Source organism: Paramisgurnus dabryanus, chromosome 20 (assembly GCF_030506205.2).
Source record: "Paramisgurnus dabryanus chromosome 20, PD_genome_1.1, whole genome shotgun sequence".
NCBI lineage: Eukaryota > Metazoa > Chordata > Actinopteri > Cypriniformes > Cobitidae > Paramisgurnus > Paramisgurnus dabryanus.
This window is the reverse complement of record NC_133356.1, coordinates 28660732-28681724: the sequence shown is the minus strand read 5'-3', so window position 1 is coordinate 28681724 and position 20993 is coordinate 28660732. Positions and strand designations below refer to the sequence as shown.

At 38.5% G+C, this 20993-nt stretch overlaps 1 protein-coding gene and 1 long non-coding RNA gene across 7 annotated transcripts in view; both read right to left on the bottom strand.

The window, feature by feature from the left end:
• Positions 1-20993, bottom strand: part of pde10a (phosphodiesterase 10A) — a 132717-nt gene extending 111724 nt beyond the window's left edge. The window contains exon 1 of one of the 3 annotated variants that reach the window (XM_073812866.1): positions 19895-20993. In XM_073812866.1, coding sequence (XP_073668967.1) covers positions 19895-20114 — 220 coding nt within the window. In that variant the 5' untranslated portion in view covers positions 20115-20993. The remainder of the gene's footprint in view (positions 1-19894) is intronic. The other 2 variants (XM_065251199.2, XM_065251209.2) reach the window with 2 other exon arrangements.
• Positions 7773-12994, bottom strand: LOC135732821 (uncharacterized). 4 transcript variants are annotated; one of them, XR_010526826.1, is made up of 7 exons: positions 11980-12994; positions 11578-11769; positions 10957-11033; positions 10558-10645; positions 10346-10452; positions 8370-8408; positions 7773-8275 (listed from the first exon to the last, which is right to left on the bottom strand). It is a non-coding gene; the product is annotated as an uncharacterized lncRNA (long non-coding RNA). The 4 variants fall into 4 exon arrangements; XR_010526829.1 differs by having other exon boundaries at positions 11578-12128; positions 12218-12994; XR_010526825.1 differs by having other exon boundaries at positions 11578-12994.

The following is a 20993-nucleotide window of genomic DNA, read 5'->3' as shown; positions in this document are numbered from 1 at the left end:
TTGTTGGTGAGCTGTAAGTGTGTCTCTAGATGGTGAGCCGCGAGTGTGTCCCTGGATGGTGAGCAGCGAGTGTGTCCCTGGACGTGAGCCGCGAGTGTGTCCCTGGACGTGAGCCATGAGTGTGTCCCTGGATGTAGAGTGTGTCTCCCTGGACGGTGAGGCGTGAGTGTGTTCCTGGTTGGTGAGCTGCAAGCATGTCCCTGGATGGTGAGCTAAACAGTGAGCTGTAAGTGTGTTCCTGAATGGAGAGCCATGAGTGTGTCCCTGGACAGTAAGCCGTGAGTGTGTCCTTAAGACGGTGAGCCTTGAGTGTGTCTTTAGACAGTGAGCCTTGAGTGTGTCCCTGGACAGTGAGCCGTGAGTGTGTCCCTAGATGTTGAGCTGCGAATGTGTTTCTTAATGGTGAGCCGCAACTGTGTCCCTGGTTGGTGAGCCCCAAGTGTGTCCCTGGATGGTGAGCCACGAGTGTGTCCATGGATGTTGACATACTTGCAGTATTGGAATTGAGTGTGTCCCTGGAGGGTGAGCCTTGAGTGTGTTCCTGGATGGTGAGCCTTGAGTGTGTTCCTGGATGGTGACACACTCACAGTGCTGGATGGTAAACCCTGAGTGTGCCCCTGGAAGATGAGCCATGAGTGTGTCCCTGGACGGTGAGCTGCAAGTGTGTCCCTGGATGGTGAGCCACGAGTGTGTCCATGGATGTTGACATACTTGCAGTGTTGGAATTGAGTGTGTCCCTGGACGGTAAGCCACAAGTGTGTCACTGGATGGAGAGTGTGTTCCTGGATGGTGAGTCTTGAGTGTGCCCCTGGATGATGAGCCACAAGTGTGTCCCTGGATGGTGAGCCGCGAGTTTGTCCTTGGACAGTGAGTCATGAGTGTGTCCCTGGACGGTGAGCCAGGAGTGTGTCTCTAGACAGTGAGCCTTTAGTGTGTCCCTGGACGATGATCCTTGACTGTGTTCCTGGATGGTGAGCCTTGAGTGTGTTCCTAGTTGGTGAGCCATGAGTGTGTCCCTGGATGTTAAGTCACGAGTGTGTCCCTGGATGGAGATTGTGTCCCTGGACGGTGAGCCACGAGTGTTTCCCTGGACTGAGATTTTGTCCCTGGTTGGTGAGCTTTGAGTGTGTCCCTGTATGGTGAGCCTTGACTGTGTTCCTGGTTGGTGAGCCTTGAGTGTTTCCCTAGACAGTGAGCTTTTAGTGTGTCCCTGGACAGTGAGCCATGAGTGTGTCTCTGGATAGTGAGCCACAAGTGTGTCCCTGCATGGAGATTGTGTCCCTGGACGGTGATCCGCGAGTTTGTCCCTGGATAGTGAGTCACGAGTGTGTCCCTGGATGTTAAGCCACGAGTGTGTCCCTGGATGGAGATTGTGTCCCTGGACGGTGAGCCATGAGTGTTTCCCTGGATAGTGAGCCACGAGTGTGTCCCTGGATGTTAAGCCACGAGTGTGTCCCTGGATGGAGATTGTGTCCCTGGACGGTGAGCAATGAGTTTGTCCCTGGACGGAGATTGTGTCCCTGGACGGTGAGCCGGGAGTGTGTCACTGGATAGTGAGCCACGAGTGTGTCCCTGGATGAAGAGCTGCGAGCGTGTTCTTGGATGGTAAGCCACGAGTCTGTTCCTGGATGGTGATTTGCAAGTTTGTCCCTGAACAGTGAGCCGCAAGTGTGTCCCTGGATGAAGAGCCGCAAGTGTGGCCCTGGATGGTGATTTGCAAGTGTGTCCCTGAACGGTGAGCCGCAAGTGTGTCCCTGGACACTAAGCCGTGAGTATGTCCCTAGACAGTAAGCCTTGACTGTGTTCCTGGTTGGTGAAATGCAAGTGTGTCCCTGGACATTGAGCCGTGAGTATGTCCCTAGACAGTGAGCCTTGACTGTGTTCCTGGTTGGTGAAATGCAAGTGTGTCCCTGGATGGAGAGCCACAAGTTTGTCCCTGGACATGAGCTGTGAATGTGTCCCTGAACGGTGAGCCACGAGTGTGTTACTAGTTGGTGAGCTGCGAATGTGTCCCTAGACGGTGAGCCTTAAGTATGTCCCTGGACAGTGAACCGTGAGTGTGTTTCTAGACAGTTAACCTTGAGTGTGCCCCTCTGCGAGTGTGTTTCTTGTTTGTGAGCCATAAGTGTGTCCCTACACAGTGAGCCTTTACTGTGTACCTGGACAGTGAGCCTTGACTGTGTTCCTGGTTGGTGAGCCTTGAGTATGTCCCTGTATGGTGAGCCTTGAGTGTGTTCCTAAACGGTGAGCCTTGACTGTGTCTCCAGACAGTGAGCCTTTAGTGTGTCCCTGGACGATGATCCTTGATTGTGTTCCTGGTTGGTGAGCCTTGAGTATGTCCCTGGACAGTGAACCGTGAGTGTGTTTCTAGACAGTGAACCTTGAGTGTGCCCCTCTGCGAGTGTGTTTCTTGTTGGTGGGCCATAAGTGTGTCCCTACACAGTAAGCCTTTAGTGTGTACCTGGACAGTGAGCCTTGACTGTGTTCCTGGTTGGTGAGCCGTGAGTATGTCCCTGTATGATAAGCCTTGAGTGTGTTCCTAAACGGTGAGCCTTGAGTGTGTCTCCAGACAGTGAGCCTTTAGTGTGTCCCTGGACGATGATCCTTGACTGTGTTCCTGGTTGGTGAGCCTTGAGTGTGTTCCTAGACAGTGAGCCTTTAGTGTTCCTGAACAGTGAGCCATGAGTGTGTCCCTGAGCCACAAGTGTGTCCTTGGATAGTGTGCCACGAGTGTGTCCCTGGATGGTGAGCCGCAAGTGTGTCCCTGGATGGTAAGCCACCAGTGTATTCCTGGATGGTGATCTGCGAGTGTGTCCCTGGAAGGAGAGTGTGCCCATGAACGGTGAGCCGCAAGTGTGTCCCTGGACACTAAGCCGTGAGTATGTCCCGAGACAGTGAGCCTTGACTGTGTTCCTGGTTGGTGAAATGCAAGTGTGTCCCTGGATGGAGAGCCACGAGTGTGTCCCTGGACAGTGAGCCACGAGTGCGTTCCTTGTTGGTGAGCTGCAAGTGTGTCCCTAGACCTGAGCCATGAGTGTGTCCCTGGACAGAAAATGTGTCTTTTGATGATGAGCCGTGGGTGTGTTCCTGCTTGGTGAGCCACAAGCATCTCCCTGGATGGTGAGCTAGACAGTGAGCCGTAAGTGTGTCCCTGGACAGTGAGCCTTGAGTGTGTACCTGGATGGGGACACACTCGCGGTGCTGAACGGTAAGCCGTGAGTGTGCCCCTTGATGATGAGCCACGAGTTTGTCCCTGGACGTTGAGCCTTAAGTGTGTCCATGGACAGTGAGTCTTTAGTGTGTTCCTGGATGGTGAGCCTTAAATGTGTTCCTGGATGGTGAGCCTTGAGTGTTTTCCTGGATGGTGAGCCGTAAGTGTGTCCATGGATGGTGAGCCTTGAGTGTAATTCTGGATGGTAAGCATTAAACAGGTAAGACCCGCCTCTAAAGAACGCTTCGTTCAAGAGTCTAACATCACTAGAGGGTATTTTGTTAATAAATAAAGTCTTGTGTTAAAGAGCTATCTGCACATTTGGTGCACCTACACACATGACAGCTTCACTTGACATTCTACAGCGTTTGTGTGTGTTTGTCCTTGAGGTTCCCCACAACATGTTGAATATTTGAAAATATTCAACATGTTGTGGGGAACCTCAAGGACAAACACACACAAACGCTGTAGAATGTCAGAGAAGTGCACCACAGAGAAATCTGATAAGATAATCGGTTCAACCACGAAGATGATCAGGACTTTACCTAGGATTTTCGTAAGGGAAAAAATTGCCCCAAATTCAGCCTGACACAGGGAGGCGCAGACTAGATCCGCCAACGCCTCCCTTGCTGCTGGTTTCACCTTTGCTCCACCACCCACCTGGACTCTATCATGATCTTGTTCTGTTTTTCCACGGTCCGCTGCCTACTCTCCATCATTACAGGTTTAATAGAGGGGGGATATTTTTTGTCTGCAATATCAGTGTTGGGGAGTAGTTATCTACAAGTAGTGATGCTACTATCTGAACTTCATTTTTCCGTAACTTGCCGGTAGTCCAGCTACTTTCAGAACAGTGTAGCTTTAACAGTAGTTAAATACTTTTTCAGCAAGTAGCAATGTAGCGTGACCAGACGCTACATTAGGTTATGCTTCTGCAATGACTTTTAGCAAAGAGCTGAACACTGAGTGCAGCAGCGTCTTCTTCTCTTCTTAGATTACATACTCAAATTGTTCATTACTGCCATCTATTGTTCTGTCATGCATCTTTGTGGAGATTGTCTAATGATTACGTACAGAATGTGCAGAAGTCGACACGCTCATATTATAATGTCTGTGATGAAGCGAGGCATGACGGCAGAATTTGATGATGTAGAGATTATTGCCAGTGTTGTGTGTAACGCGTTACAAAGTGGTCATGGTCCGTGTAACGTAATTTAAATCCCGCGTCTTGGCCTTATTGTTTTTTTCTTGTTCTTGACGTTCGCTGAATTCTGGGTTTATATTTTAAACTGCCGCTCCAGTGCAGTATAGCCACAAAGCTATTTAACAATGAGCACAATCTCCCGAGACACTACAACATGCTACTAATAATTCATTAATAAGAGCTGTTTTCTTGTACACAATTAAATATTTTAAGTTAAATGTACAGTGTTAAAACATGTAAAAAAGACAAGATTTTAACAATGTCAAGATCAAATGCCTGAGTAACAGGGTATTGTGTGTATGTGTTCGTGTGTTTGTGTGTGTTTCCAAAATATTTTCAAAATACAGGCAACATAAAAGTAACGTAAAAGTAACGAGTAACGTAAAAAGTTACTTTCCAAAGGCGGTAACTAAGTAAAGTAATGGATTACTTTTTTAAAAGTAACGAGTAACGAGCAAACACTACTTTTTTAAAGTAACTTCCCCAACACTGATTATTGCCCATGGCCGTATATCTCCAAGTTCATGTCGCTTAGTGAAACAAACCATAAAGCTTGCACGTTCATATTTAATCTGTGCTAATTTGTCTGTCTTTGTTGAAACCTCAAGCACATGCTAGTGAGTAATAGCTATTTTAAATTAATCCTTCCACCTCCCGCAGATATGTACACCCAAGTCAAAATATTCTTATTCATTCTGATACCTACAGTATTAAAAATGTATGAAACATGCTACATTTCCGTTTCAGGAAAAACATTTTCTTTCTTTTTCTAACTTTGAACTTTCAAACTACTGCTTCTTTGTTCTTTATTCTGTATTTATTCTATATAAATATTTCTATTTTTATTTTATAAATCATTTACCATTTTCTCTCTAAACTAAGATCTCCAACTTGTGTTTCTCTCCTGTGCTGTTGGAAAGCATGGGGCCCCTAAGTAATCTTTGCACAGTAACTTCGCTAAAGCCAATGAAAATAAGAAAGGGTTTTGTGGCACATTGGCTTCATTAGGAGCAAACAGTCTGAGCGTCACCAATGGGGGGGTTGCTTGCCTCTCCCATTTTAAAGAGCTTCTGTGCTTTTCCATACAGACTCCAGGAATATTGCATCAACGGTCTAGAGGGCAAAGCAGACGCCGATTTCCCAGAGACAGTAATGTGAAATCGTTCACACCAATAAAGACATTCGAGCTGAGGTCCAGGCGCATCTGCGTTTGTGAACGTCAGACATTTTTTCTCCCTAATCAATCATCCCAGAGTGCCTGACACATTTTTCCCTAAACATTCCCTTTCCGCGTCACTGTGGCACACTCTGAGGACAATATGGAGGTTGGCACACGCGCTTAAACCCTCACATCTACTGAGACCAGTGACCTGGAATTTCACAGAGGCCGTTCTAAACCTGAATCACTGCCCTCATTAACTGTAAGAGCTGATTATCATTATGAATGTGACAGACGTCACCATCTCCTGGGCACTCGTAAAGAGAGAAAAAACACAAATTAGGAAAATGCAAGCACCGGATTTAGGCTTTATATATTCCACAATGTGGTCTGCTTACGTCAGTAGGGGACATCTAAATGGCTCGCTGTGCGGTAACATCAAGGCTTGCACACTTATGGTTTCACACATTCTCTTTCTTAACACTTTTTTTCTAAGCAGACCTAACAATAGACTAAGCACACATACATAATAATTTCATGTAAAATCATACACGTATATATAAAATTTCCATGATCCATACAACAATACAAACGATTCATGCAAAATCATTCTACGAATGCATTTACCTTTCAAGTATAGAATGGCGTTCAAAAGTTTATGTAAAAAAATTAATATGTAAAAATAAATTTAGAAAATAAGTTTTGTATTTGTTAACATTAGTTAATGCATTAACTAACATTAACTAACATCAATAGCTCTGCAGCATTCATTAATCTTAATGTGTGTCGCACCCGTCAAAGCCTCCATTTCAATAGGTGTCATCATCATACAGTCTACATCAGGAGTGGGGAACCCTGGGTCTTGGAGGGCCACTGTCCTGCAGAGTTTAGTTCCAACCCTAATCAAACACACCTGAATTTCATTTCCAAGTAATCCTGAAGGCTTTAATTAGATTTTTTTGGTGTGTTTAATTAGGGTTGGAACTAAACTCTGTAGGACAATGGCCCTCCAGGACCAGGGTTCCCCACCCCTGGTCTACATGCTTGTCGTACCCAAGTTTAAACGACCCATGTCGCACAGGTAATGATCTTTTCCCCAATCTTGAAAAAAAAAGAAACATCTGACTGTACATCTACAAAAGAAAGTGTTTTGAGCTTTCAACAGCGCTGTATGTATTGCCCAAAATGATTTATTTTAACATCTACCTACATCTGCAGCACTGCTTTACACACGTGAGTGATGTCATACGGCCTCTCAAGATCCCTCCTGCTGTTTCAGGAGATTCTCGGTGGGCACAACGTTCTGGACAAAGAAGCCGTACAGCTTCATTTTTCCTTAATACTGACTCACAAATTCTTGACAAGTACATTGCACTCCTGTCACAAAATGCTGTGTTCTGTGCCTAGCACACAACTGAGTTTGCACAATGCTCTTGGAAAAAAATTCATAACTGTACTGAAAATCTTATATTATAATATATATTATAATCCCATTATATGTTTCACATGGCTTTTTCTATATATTTTATTTTTAATTAATATTTAGATTATATCATCACTGTAAAAAATTTGATGTAATTTTGCAGCTGGTTGCCAGTAATTTACTGTAGAAGATAAAGTCTGAAAATTTAACTTTGAACAAAATGTTGCCAGTAAATAACATAAATGTAAAATCTAGAGTAAGTTACTGGCAGCTAGTTGAAAAATTACAGCAAATTTTTTACAGTGATGATATAATCTAAATATGAATTAAAATAAAATATATAGAAAAAGCCATGTGAAACATACACTGTAAAAAGTTTATTGTCAAATTAACAGTAACTTACTGGCAACAATTATCCAGTAGTTCCTGTATTTCAAACAACAGTAAAATTACTGTAGAAAGAATGACAGTAGTTTAAAGGATACTGCAAAATGAAGTACAGTATTATACTGTTTTTTGTAAGATCCAACATACAGCATTTTACTGTTATACTGGAAATGTTACTGTTATTTATTTTACAGTATAAAATATATACTACTGTATTTTCCAATTTTACTGTTATTTATTTTACAGTGTAAAATATATACTACTGTATTTTTCAATTTTACTGTTATTTATTTTACAGTGTAAAATATATACTACTGTATTTTTTAAGATTAAATTAAATACTGTTATTTTATTGGTTGATGTTAAATATAAAGACAACAACTATATCTTTAAAAGCAGAAAATTTATTGTGCAGTTTTAACTGTATATTTGTAACAATATTAACAAAAATAACAAAAAAATGATTAGATTTTAAACAAAAAGTAAAGAAAAAATAACAAAATCAGTCAGCAATCAATGTATCCAATTGTTGCCATAGTGTAGTTACCCTAAATGAGAAAACCACATCATACAATACAGTGAAAAGCATAATTACAATACAGTTTTTTGTAGGTAGTATGGGTGGTGGTGGCAGGATGAAGGTGTAGGTCAGTAGTAGGCAACGTCGGTCCTGGAGTGCCGAAATCCTGCAGATTTCATTTCCAACCCTGATAAAACCTCGCCTACCTGTAGTTTTCTGGTGACTCTTCAGATCTAGTTGTTCAGGTGTGTTTGTTTAGAGCTGGAGCAAAACTCTGCAGGACAACGGCACTCCAGGACCGACATTTCCTACACCTGGTGTAGGTGGTGGGGGCGTCATATACAGCAGGGGCGACAGCACTTGTGATAATCCTGTAACAAATGATAAAACAAATTAATAATAAGTCAAAAAATTAACTAATCATCTAAAATGCTTGTTTTTAGCAATAATGTACTTTGAGCTCACCAGTTATAATCTAGAACATGGCCAAGTCTCGAGATCCACCTTGAGAGAACAGAAAATATTACGGAGAATGTTACAATAACATTACTGAAAGCTTAAATAACCCAGTCGCAGTGCTGGTTGGTGACTTCTTTTTCAAGGGTGCACGATGCAAAGCTTGTCACAACATGTATTTAGCGCGTCATGTAAACTTATGTGTATCACGCATCATGTCAAAATGCGTGTCTGCTGCAGATGCTTCAAAGGGGTTTATTATAAACGATCTCGCTAAATCTCATGTGTAATCAGAGTTTAGTGTTAAGTTAGTGTCTTGCGAGTATTTTGTGAAAGTGAGTGTCATAAAATCATAAACCCTTCTGACGCTTTTACAGCAGGCACGTATTTTCACATAAGGCAAGATGCACATGGTTAACATGACACAACGAACGCATACTTTGACATGATGAGCAACACACATTACAATCTGAACACATATTTTGAATTTGCACCACTTAGGAGAGAAGTCACCAGCCACCACTGCAAAGTAGAATTACATTTTGAATAAATAATATTTAATAGACCACAGGTAGACTATTAAATATTTTTGCACGATTTTACACATTTCAGTGACTAAAACATGACACAAATATTACCCATAAATAGGGGTGTGCCGGTTTCAGAATTGGTGATGTCGGTTATGACATGAGTCAAATGTGACGGTTCGTAACATAACTGTCGATGGGGTGTGTTTTGCTCGTTTAAATGCTCGTGGATTGACGGGAAAGTGTCATTTTACCATAAAATCATGAATGTTATGCCAAGTGTGTTTCAAACAGTAATAATGTTGAACAATTTAACAGAAAGCAATGAAATATTTAAAAAACACACTATTGCAAGAAGACTGCGCTGTCACTCTCTGCCCAGCATAAATTAATCCTCTATCTATCATCTATCTTAATAATCTTTAGAGAAACAAATTTGTGCCATGGGCTTTTTATGTCTGTAATTGTGTCTATATATATCTGTCAGTACAGAACAGCACAAAAACAATGTGGATTTAAAGCGTATTGAAGAGGTTTTGCTCATAAATGCAGGTAAAAGAAAGTAATGTGAACTTCAGATTGTTATTAAACCGCACACTATGCGCTGCAAACGCAACCGGTGTAAAAGCACAATGGCCACGCGCAGCAAACGCTCTCCACAGACGCGCTGCACAGTGCTCACCCGTCGTTTGAATAAACTAGACACTGATTAGCTACTTGCTCTACGTTTCTTTAAAATTAACAGCAAGCAGTGAATGTGCGTTCAGGAGAGTTAGTAGGTTAGCATGGGAGGATTTGAACTTGAAAAGCGGAGTGTACTGACGGAAGAGATGATTTGAAAGGTGAGACTTTGTTTAATATGTTTAATCTCAAAAGTAACCGAAAAGTAACCTGGTTTGTCCTGTATGTCAGCGCGTTGTCAGTGTTGCTCCGCTCTGTATTTTCACTGCGTGAGAACATGAGGGGGCGTGTAACACAGACTGTTAACAATTGTTTTTAATTAGTATTTTAAAATTCTTTGATAAAAAATGTTTTTAAAAATATTTTAATAACACGGTTTTGCCGGTTATAGAGTTCTAATGACGATGTTCAACTATAACCGTCGGTCTCACGGTTATATAATGACCGTCACACCCCTACCCATAAATAATAACTGGTGTATGAAATAAATAAATGTGTTAACTATAATAATTATTATCAATAAACACAAAACTAATTCCGTATAGACCATTCCAAACTTAAGACGTTAAATGAACAAATTTACACAAAACTATATACGAACCAATTACCACTAAGTAAGGTTTGTTATGGCAAAACAATTTATAGAAATACGTTGTTTGTACAATTTTAGAAGTGTTATAGACTGTCTTTTGTAGTCACCAAAAATGTTTAACATTTAGTGTGCAATGATGGGTTTGGACATGCTACACTGAAGGAGACAAAAAAGAGATACAGTACCTCTGTTACCTCCACTTTCAGGATATTGACACCATCCTCTGGCTCCTCACATCAAGGTGGTTTAAAGTGCATTGAAAAATTGTTGTTGGTGTTAGCTTTGCTGAATCCTGTGAAAATAACATGTACTGAGTAACTAAAAATACAAGTTAAAGAGATGAGTAATAAATTGCATCAAAATCTAACCTCTATTGTTAGCCAAACTCAAAACTTACATTTTCCAGACAAAAGGTAAACTTGCTGTATTCTCAAGATGAAGAAATAAAATGAGCAGTGCAGGGTTTTTCTCCATATCAGAAACACCTGTGTAAACATAAAAATAAAACACAAGTTATTGCCACACTGATTAAAATATACTGTACTAAGTATGGGAGCTGTAAGAGATTAATACACACTCATTAAATACACTCAGCAAGTAGTTGCTTACCTATAAATATTAAAATAATTATTGGATAAATTTCATCCTTGTTAATGTGCTCCCAACTGATGTGCTGTTCCAGTTCTGTGCATTTTTCAAGTGTATAGGCAGTTCCTGACCAAACGCTTGACCAGTCCAGTACAGTAAAGTAAAGTAATTGTTCAACATTTCAAATTGGGTATAAAAAAAATTATACCTTTTTGAGCCAGTATGTCCTGTCTTCAGATTTAGATGAAGGTCCTTCCCAAACCACATCTTGATGTCATAAAGAATCTTAAACACATAACATTTCAACAGAATGATTCAGGGCACTTGCACAGTTATACCTGAAAATGAATAGATTTTGTTCTAACTCAGATGATCACATGATATTGTCATAATAACAACATAATAATAAGTAAGATATTGTTTCTGTCTTAATAGATTGATTGCAGGCTTTGCCTGATGCTAAATGCATGGTAAAAAAAAATTATTAACAGATAATTGAACCACGTAAAAAAATAATAATAATTGAACCACGTGACTTCTCCCTATCATCCGGGACATATGACCATCATTAGTGGCAGCGTATACAAAACAGGGATACAAAGGAAAACGTTGATCATTGGATTAATCCATATCAGGTCCTAGAACACATTTTCAGATCTCATGTCAGCAGAACACTAATACATTTTCACATAAATATTCGCAGATATTACTTAAATCCACAATACATCTTTGTGTATGGATAGTCCTATTATTAGCAGATGAACAAAAGTTATGTGACTGAAAAGAGTAAGGCTTTTATGAAACTACACAATAATAAGTTAGTACTCACCCACTGTTTAAAAAAGCACTGCTGGTCTCAATCCAAGTGAGCACACAAACACACCGCCACGCAAGCACAGGATCTCTTCAGTGCGATGGCCGCTGAAGTGATGATATCCCCGCGATAGACGAAAGGACCAGCATGCAGGCGTAAAACTACCGTAGAAAATTTGTCGTGGACTGTAGCCCAGATTTACATACACTAATAAAGAAGATAAAACATTGTTAAATCTATTATACGTCTTTTCAATACTTCTAGCTGCCATAATGTTCAGTCAAGTTCACGTTCAGTCATTAATGTATTATTTTAAACCTATTCCACAGATATTCATTAAACAACGTATTCTGGCACAACATAATTCAAGTTTATAACGTTATTTATTTAACACATTAATTTCTTTCTCTTACTTACCTCAGCAAAGTCTCTGTCAACACAACACGATAAGCTCAGACTCGCCCTGACCGTTAATTTGAAAATGCCCTGCGCGGGGTTTTACACAGTGAACGTGCTTTATTTTGCACACAGGCAGACAATCATTGTGTAGTTGCAGAAGTTGTTTGCTGTTATGACAGAAATTAAGTAAAATTTAGCCGAAAGAACCCTTTAGTGCCAATAAAGTCTCATACCAGATATTGCATATAGCACTTACCAGATAATGATGAAGTGAGTGAAGACAAACACGACGACACAATATCTCGTATAATAGATCGCTGTCATTTTGTGGTCACAAAATTAATGTTAGCATATACGTATTAATATTCACCCAGCAGATATTAATAAAGAAATACGCGCTAGATGAGCAGAACAGATACGACGACACACACGCGTTCTCCCACTCCCCCTACTGACAGAACTGAGGAGCACATCACGTGACCGACTCGCGCCTGAACCCTCCGCATTTGTTTAATCAAATTCTAAAATTAGCGCTTTTTTAACTAATCGACTGTTATTTGAAGATTATACATATATATTATCGCCTAAACTAATCTTAAAAATACATTTTGTGACCCAGAGGCAACAATATTAAGAACTGATGGTATGTCTATTGAATTGGCTGGTGATTTCATTAAAGCCTCAGAAAAGGCACCTGATTTATGTTAAAGGAACACACCGAGCATCTGATGTGAAAACAGACATTAAAACAAATATCTCACAAAAAAATTAAGCATTTAAGATATAAATAGACGTTTGTCATTGTGTTTTGCAGTTGGTTGGTAATACTGTATTCAGAGTAATATTTCCCATAATGCATTGGAAAACTACAGTAGCCTACTGTACAAAGCTTATGCAGTAAAAAACTGTTGAAAATACATTAAAATACTGTGGAAACAACAAATCTATAGTAACAAACTGTAAACAACTTATACAGTAAGAAACTGTCGAGAAAAACAGTAAAAAACTGTGAAAACAACGAAAATTATTTACAGTGTATGATGGGAATAAAAGGACAATTATAATATATATTATAATATAAGATTTTCAGTACAGTTATGAATTTTTTCCAAGAGCATTGTGCAAACTCAGTTGTTTTGTGACAGGAGTGCAATGTACTTTTCAAGAGTTTGTGAGTCAGTATTAAGGAAAAATGAAGCTGTACGGCTTCTTTGTCCAGAACGTTGTGCCCACCGAGAATCTCCTGAAACAGCAGGAGGGATCTTGAGAGGCCGTATGACATCACTCATGTGTGTATAGCAGTGCTGCAGATGTAGGTATTACTGTATACTGTAATTTCTTCAGAATTTTTTTACAGTGTATAATCATAAATTAGAGTACATCCAACTTTAAGATTTAGACATTTATGTGCATTATTTGTGTTACTCTTGTTTTAACTTATAGTGGTTTGGAATTTATGTATAATTGTTATGTCAATATTTTGGGCTCCTGTATAAATTGTTCGGACTTTTTTTAAGGGGCTTTGGATAAAAACGTATGCTAAATGAGTAAATTTAAGTGCAAAAAATGTTATTCAAAACAATGATCAACAATAATAATCTAATTATTTGAACATATTAAAAAAATAAAAGTAACAAATAAACAACCCCATTCAAAGAAAATGACAGATGAAACAAATGTTTGTTATTATTAAAAAAAAAAAATTGTGATATCGGAGTCAAACTATGCTACTAACAAGCTTCCAATAGGAATAAAATGATTCAGAGGACAAAATAATGTACTCCTCATTAACAACATGGGGGTCAGATATTTTTTGGGATTGTCTAACTAAAGGCTGCATGCTATACTTTAATATATACAGTGTTTAGTGATATACAGTATAATTCTCATTGATTATAATTTAAATGGAGCAAAACGTATGATTAGGGAACAACTTCCAAACTACAATACCATTTTACCCTAACAATTCTCATACACTTTAAAAAATGCAGTATGAAGTTAAAACAACTTGGTTTTGCAAGTCAATTCAACCTACTATTTTAGGTTTTGGATAAGTTGACATAATTTATAAAAAAGTTGAAATTTGTTAAGTTAATTTGCTAAGTTAAATATATGTTGATTTGACAAAAATGCTACATTTTTTTACATTTTATGAATGTTATTTGTAAACATGATTTGTCAACCAAATAAACTGTTTTCTCCTTTACTATTTCTAATAGTAATATTATAAATAGATAAGTTAATTATTTATAGAAATATCACTGGTAATTATTCATTAATGTTGGAAAAAACAGCTCTTATTAAACGTGGCACAGAAGAACTTTTTTTTTTAATTCAAACCTAAACCTGTTTGTTGATTTTTTTTTTATTTCTTTTTCTGTATAACATTTTTTTTTATATAGCATGGCTACCTTTTGATTCACTATTCATTTGTTTTATTTCATATTTATTTTCATCATTGATTCATTTAGCACTCTATTACTTTATTATTTAAAACATATGAAATAGCATGAATTTAAGATTATTTATTTTTAAATCCAAGCATTGCATGATAGACATTAATATTAGTTCGATGTTACGGTCTGCAGCTTAGAAGAAAGCCAAAACGTATTCGCCATCTTGTGGTTTAAATGTGTAACTACGCGTTATCTTTGACACTACAATACCCACAATTCCCTCTAATAGTTGCTATTCAGGATGTCTTATGCTTCTGCATGTTTCAAGCAGATTACTTGTTAATAATACACCACATTATTATTATTATTATTATGTGAAGTACTGCGCAAGGAGTAACAAATAACAAGTAAATAACAAAGCTTTCTTTAAATGACATTTACATTCAACTCTTCTTGTTTGTAATGCTAATATTCGAAAAGCTCAATGTAGCCGTTGTGACAGACTTTAACACCACAAATTCTCCCAGAGCCTTAAAAACATAGGTGTCATTTACACTGGGGACGCTGGGGACATGTCCCCACCACTTTTTGAAATTGCTGATTTTGTCCCCACCACTTTTTGAAAGCATTTCGTTAAAATGTTCTAAGAATACCTGTGCGACTTACACTGCAAAAATAACTTTCTTACTTAGTATTTTTGTCTTGTTTTCAGTAGAAATATAAAAAAAATTCTTAAATCAAGATGCTTTTTTTGATTAGCAAAATGACCTAAGAAAATAAGTCCAGTTTTTAAACAAAAAATACACAATTAGAGTGAATTTGTGGTTAAAACAAGCAAAAAAATCTGCCAATGGGAATGGGGTGAGAAAAAAATCTAAAAACACTTAATTTAAGCACAATTTTCTCACCCCATTGGCAGATATTTTTGCTAGTTTTTAGCACAAATTCACTTAAATTGTATAGATTTTGTATTAAACTAGACTTATTTTCTTACGTCATTTTGCTCATCAAGAAAATAAATCTTGATTCAAGAATTTTTAGATATTTCTACTGAAAACAAGACAAAAACACTAAGAAAGTCAGATTTTCAAGAAAAAAATTCATAGTATTTTTGTATTGTTTTCAGTAAAAATATCTAAAAATTCTTAAATTAAGATGCTTTTTCTTGATGAGCAAAAATCTGGTTTTTAGACCAAAAATATCAAATTTAAGTGATTTTGTGCATAAAACAAGCAAAAAATCTGTCAATGGGGTAAGCAATTTTTTCTTGAATTTTTCTTGAATTTGGTGTTTAAGAAAAATGTTCAAGATTTTTTTGCTTACCCCATTGGCAGATTTTTTTTGCTTTTTTTATGCACAAAATCATTTAAATTTGATATTTTTGGTCTAAAAACTAGACTTATTTTCTTAGGTCATTTTGCCCATCAAGAAAAAGCATTTTAATTTAAGAATTTTTAGAAATTTTTACTGAAAACAAGACATGAAAAGAAAAGAATTTTTTTTCTTTTTCGTTGCGTGCTTATGGTGTGTTTTCTTTTACATATGTAATGAATTTCATTGAAATCATTAACTTAACATGCTGCTGTTTTCTACAGTATGGTGCTTTGGCACTGTTCGGTTGAGCTGGTGTTGCAGGGACCATTACATGTGAAGTCGACATTGTTGTGGATTTCAATATTTTTCCCGTCCTGCTGTAATGTGTTTTCATCTGATCTTTTGTCCCCACCACTTTTCAACACAAACTGACGCCCCTGCTTAAAAATTCATATCATCTGTATTGTCATCAGGCTAATAACAAATGTAGTAACAAAAGTACAGAGCAAATGACTTGTGAATGAGGGTAAATTCATCAAACCCAATCTCACAAATCAGGTAGGAGTTGATAGATTTTTCTCCTTTTTGACTTTGTCTAGACAGCAGCAACTCAGTGGCACTTTTTTGCAAAAAAAAAAGTGCGGCATCAAACCATCCACGTCTGGTATCCTCCGTATGGTGAGTTTGCTCTTCCTTTTATGCCATTTATAAAAAATCATAATCCATTTTGTTTCTGCTATATATATCATGTTGTTTGGCCTATAGTGCAAAAAGGAATTACTGTATTGTTCTTGGTAGTATTTCATTCATACATACTGATGTCTGTTCAGATGGAGGGCATAGCAAATAAGTCTTAACAGTTACGTCACGTGACGTCTGCACTGTGAAAACAATCTGTGGTCTGTCCTTGCTCTCGCTCTTGTGGACTTCATGGATATGCACAAATGAAGGCCACGACCACAAGCCCACATTAAGTGCACCATTTAAGACAGGGCCACACACATCTGTGCATTCACACCTTTAAGTCCTAGAGTAGACCATAATTTAATCAAAAAGTAGTTAAACAAAAACTAAAGGTAGTTTCACAATTTTAAAATAACAGTTCTCCTTAAAGAAATTACAGTTTTGTTATTTTTTACTGATCTATGGAAGCCGAGAGGCCATGCACTATTATTATTTTTGCTTGCCTGTTTTCTTATGATCACAAATACATTTTTCGGTGATCTCGAGATAACAATAGTTGTTTTCTTATTATCCAGACATAATCCAAATCTCATAATGTCATGCCTTGGCCATAATATTTTGTTTATTTTGAAGTGGACTGCTGATGCATATGAGGTGGGGTTTTCACCATCACCACAAGTCTAGCTAATAATTGCCAATAGACTTTTGGTTGATGTTTGTGAATTTAGGGACCATCTCTTAAGTTATAATGTACACGTTTCTATCTTTAATAGCATTTAATAGCATTTCTAACCAGGCCCACAAAATTGCATGCATTGATTTTGGGGGGAAATGCAGAATTGAGCAGATAGTACTACACTCTCATTGGTTACAGAAAACATACAGTAATTCAATCAATCATGTAAAATGGTGCAAAGTATGTCATAAATTAACAGAAAAGGAAGGGATCACATGGAGAATGCCAATGACAAGCAAATTGGTAAATTGGTTGTGAGGTCACCGGTGATTCGGACTCGGGTCTAATTTTCTGGGGTTTGTCTCTGGTCGGGTCTTTCTTTTTTGAAAATAATTTTTAACCTCCGGTTTGGGTAAAAAGTGAATTGGTTGAGTCATTTCAGGTCGGGTACATTTTTTTGGACCCAAGAAGACCTCTACTGCGAGTATTCATGTACAGTGTACATGTGCAGTTCGTGTACAGTAACATAATTCAACCAGACTGAGACAATATGGCTTGTCAAAATGCCTGTGTGACTTGTGAGTTGTATTTTATAATTTATAAATTTATTTATAGGACGGCTCTCCTGATTTTGCCAAGTCTTTGATGTCCTCAGGGCAACATTATGTTGACCCTGGAACAACATTTCAATCAGCCAATCAGATTTCAGAAATAAGATTATAGTATGTTTTAAGTTTAAGCTTACATGAAGATTAGCTGTTTCTAGACCATTGTTTTTTACTTATCATGTCCCTCTGATTTTAGGGTTTGGTTATGGTTAGGGTTGGGGTTTGGGGTGGGTTTAGGTTTTATTTAGAAAAATGTTGTCCTTGGGTCAACACAATATGTTGCCCTGAGGACATCAACCACTTGGCAAAATCAGTTCGAGCTTTATAGGACATTGTAGAAACATAATGGTGACCGGGTATTCATGTGGTATGTTGTCAAAAAGGTCTAGTAATACAAGCACATTATTTTTGCTCACAAGTGAACATTTGCATAAAGATGTTAAAAATTACCAATAATATACTTGCCACTGATATATCACGTATCTACTTCTAGTTTAGAAAGCTTTATTATTTACGTTTTCCTGGTGATACATCATGTTTAACCAACCTTCTAAAACACAAAACATTAAGACAGCCTACATTTTTTGTCTCTACAGCCACCTTGTGGATAACTAAAACTAAAATGCTTGTTTATTTTCAACCCAGCATTGGGTCAAAAAGTGACGAGTCCAACCGTTACGTTAAATTAACCCAGAAAATGATCATATTTGACCCAACAATGGGCTTAAAACAACCCAGGATTTTGGGTTGAAACAACCTAGCAAACACTGGAAAAATAAAGGCTGGATTTACTTTAAAATATAGTGCATCATTTTGTTTTAAATGGAATTTTAAGCTATTTATGCAATTGCTTACAATTTTAAGAAAAACTTACTTTAAAAAGTGGATGCAAAAATTATGCACTATATTTTTAAGTAATTCCAGTGTATTATTTTTTACAGTGTAGGCCAAATTTCAACTCAAGTGTCTAGGCTTGTCCCTTTTTGACCCAACACCAGATTGAAAATAACCGAGCATTTTTTTGGGTGTATATGTGACCCAACCTGTGAAGACCCAGCTAAAGTCTTTTTTTAGATTTACTGTTTTCTATATAAAAATCATCCTACATAATTCTTTAAAGTAATGAGTTCTTTTAATAGTCTGTTTGTCAGTCACACAGAACGTGGACGGTTGTGTATAAGTCCTCACAGTTGCGCAGATGCCACGCTCCACAGGCTAAAGGAAGTGCCCATGCACATCCCTCTTCATCCCAGCCAAGGGAAACTCGCATTCTGGCTCAAGCTGAGATAACACAGCCAACAAACCTGCTGCTGAGTCACACAACGTGTGTAAATAACATTAATGTGCTACCCCAGTCACCCAGAAAGAGAGGCCTGACCTTCACATGCATTTAACATAGCATCACACAATCACTTTCAACTCTGTGCATGTTCGTGTCGAATATCTAGGACGTTCATCGGTCAATTTTACCAGATGCATGCAGTGTTCCTGTGCAGCTGGATGCATGTATGTAGTTTAAATATATTTCTGTGTAAAGAACATCATTCTTAAAAGGCCATTGTATGGTTTATTAATTTCTTGCATTATCCTAACATGACACGTTAGTGTCATGAAAGCATCCAGTGTTTATAATTTATTCAAGCTATGCTAGACATTTCATCCTTGACAAAGTCTATTCACACTGTGGGTGCAGAAGGAGCTTCCTATTGGCTTCTATGTTCCCCACCTCCATGTTTATCTCAGTCCCTCTTTCATCCTTTCATGCATGCACTGTAGTACTGAAATGTAGTGGCACCCTCCAAAGTGTTAGATTTCTGACAGAATGATTTGGTTAAACAACATTCTTCAAAGGGAAACCAGATTAACCAAAACCATTTTCTCACACCAGATTTCATTCGCCTTTCTGTTTTTGTGTTCTTCTATATATTTGTTTAATCATCTGGGACACTGTCGTTATCTCAAAAACTTATTGCTATGTCCTAAACGTGATGTTTTATTATATTTTCTACACTGTATTCTTGCTATGGTGAAACATGGCCCACACCAAACGGCAACTATTGGACAACAGTCACATTTTTGATCAGAGCAAGCGTGATTTGCGATTTGTGTGATTTTTTTGTTTTGATATCATGCTAGATCAAAATGTATATTATTAAACGCCTTGTCGTGGAAAAAAATACATTGGCTGCATGTATTCAGGGTCAAGATTATTCTCAAATGACCCTAAGTGATCCTATGGAAAAATGAGCTCATACCTTGGTGAAGGGAATCCTCTGCGCCCGCGAACTCCCCACCGCCACCGTCGTCTGGAGTTTTGCGTTTCTTCGACATAATATGACGCCTTCTCTTTTGTCTCTTTGTTCTTGGCTCAAAACCGAGATGCGAATGAGGACGACAAACACTCGTATGTCGGGGCAAGCACATAAAATTAGCGGGAAGCTGACTGTGGAAAGCTTTACGAAGCGCGATCCCCATTCATTCAGCCATCCAGTTTCCAATTCGCTCCGGCTCCAGATCAACGCAAAGAGAGCAAAAGTTAGCAAGGTGCACCTGGGTACCGGTGATGCTGTTCGTAAAGCAATGAGAGTCTGTATGTTATAAATAGACTAAACGCGATAATGCCATCCAGAAATGTAGGCTTTGGGATAGAGCAAACAAATGCGCAGGGATTTTCCTCTGACAAATGAGAGATGTTGCTACGAAAGTGATTTGGGAATCACGTGTGCCCGGGATTATACTGAAGCAGAAAAGTACGCGTCCACGACACTTTGCGAGTCAAATCGCGCTCGTCTATTCGCAGAGGCACGAACACCCACGATGTTAACCGTTTTGTTCTGGTACGCAGTAACATTTTGTCGGTGTTCATTTGCATGGAGTTCGGAGAGTAAACGAGTGATGGATAAACAGCATGTAGGTAATGTGTGTCCAACTCTCTCTGTCAGCAAAGTTGTGATGGTTTGTCGCGACCTGCAACAAGTAAGGCACCGTCTCTGTTACAAAAGTCGACGCAAGTGCCATCTGAACATTTCTTTATTTCCATTTATTCCCAAATTTCAGAAAGACCCATCTCACAAAATATCGGGTGGATGGAGTACCGCACTGTTCCTTTGCTCTTATACGGAAATCATCCGTCCAGCGATGCATTAGCGACGTTTGCCTTACGTTGATCACGTTCTTCTCAAAACTTCTTAATCCGGTTGCTAGGGAACCGCGGAGCGCCCAAACGTTCATGGTTTTAGCGCTCTCGACCATAAGTGACCTAAACCTGGAGTGAGGTACTCGCAGTAGTTTAACGTTTATCGAGCGTAAACTGTCTGTGTGTGTTTTGGTGGCGCGAAAGAGTTTAAGAGTTGT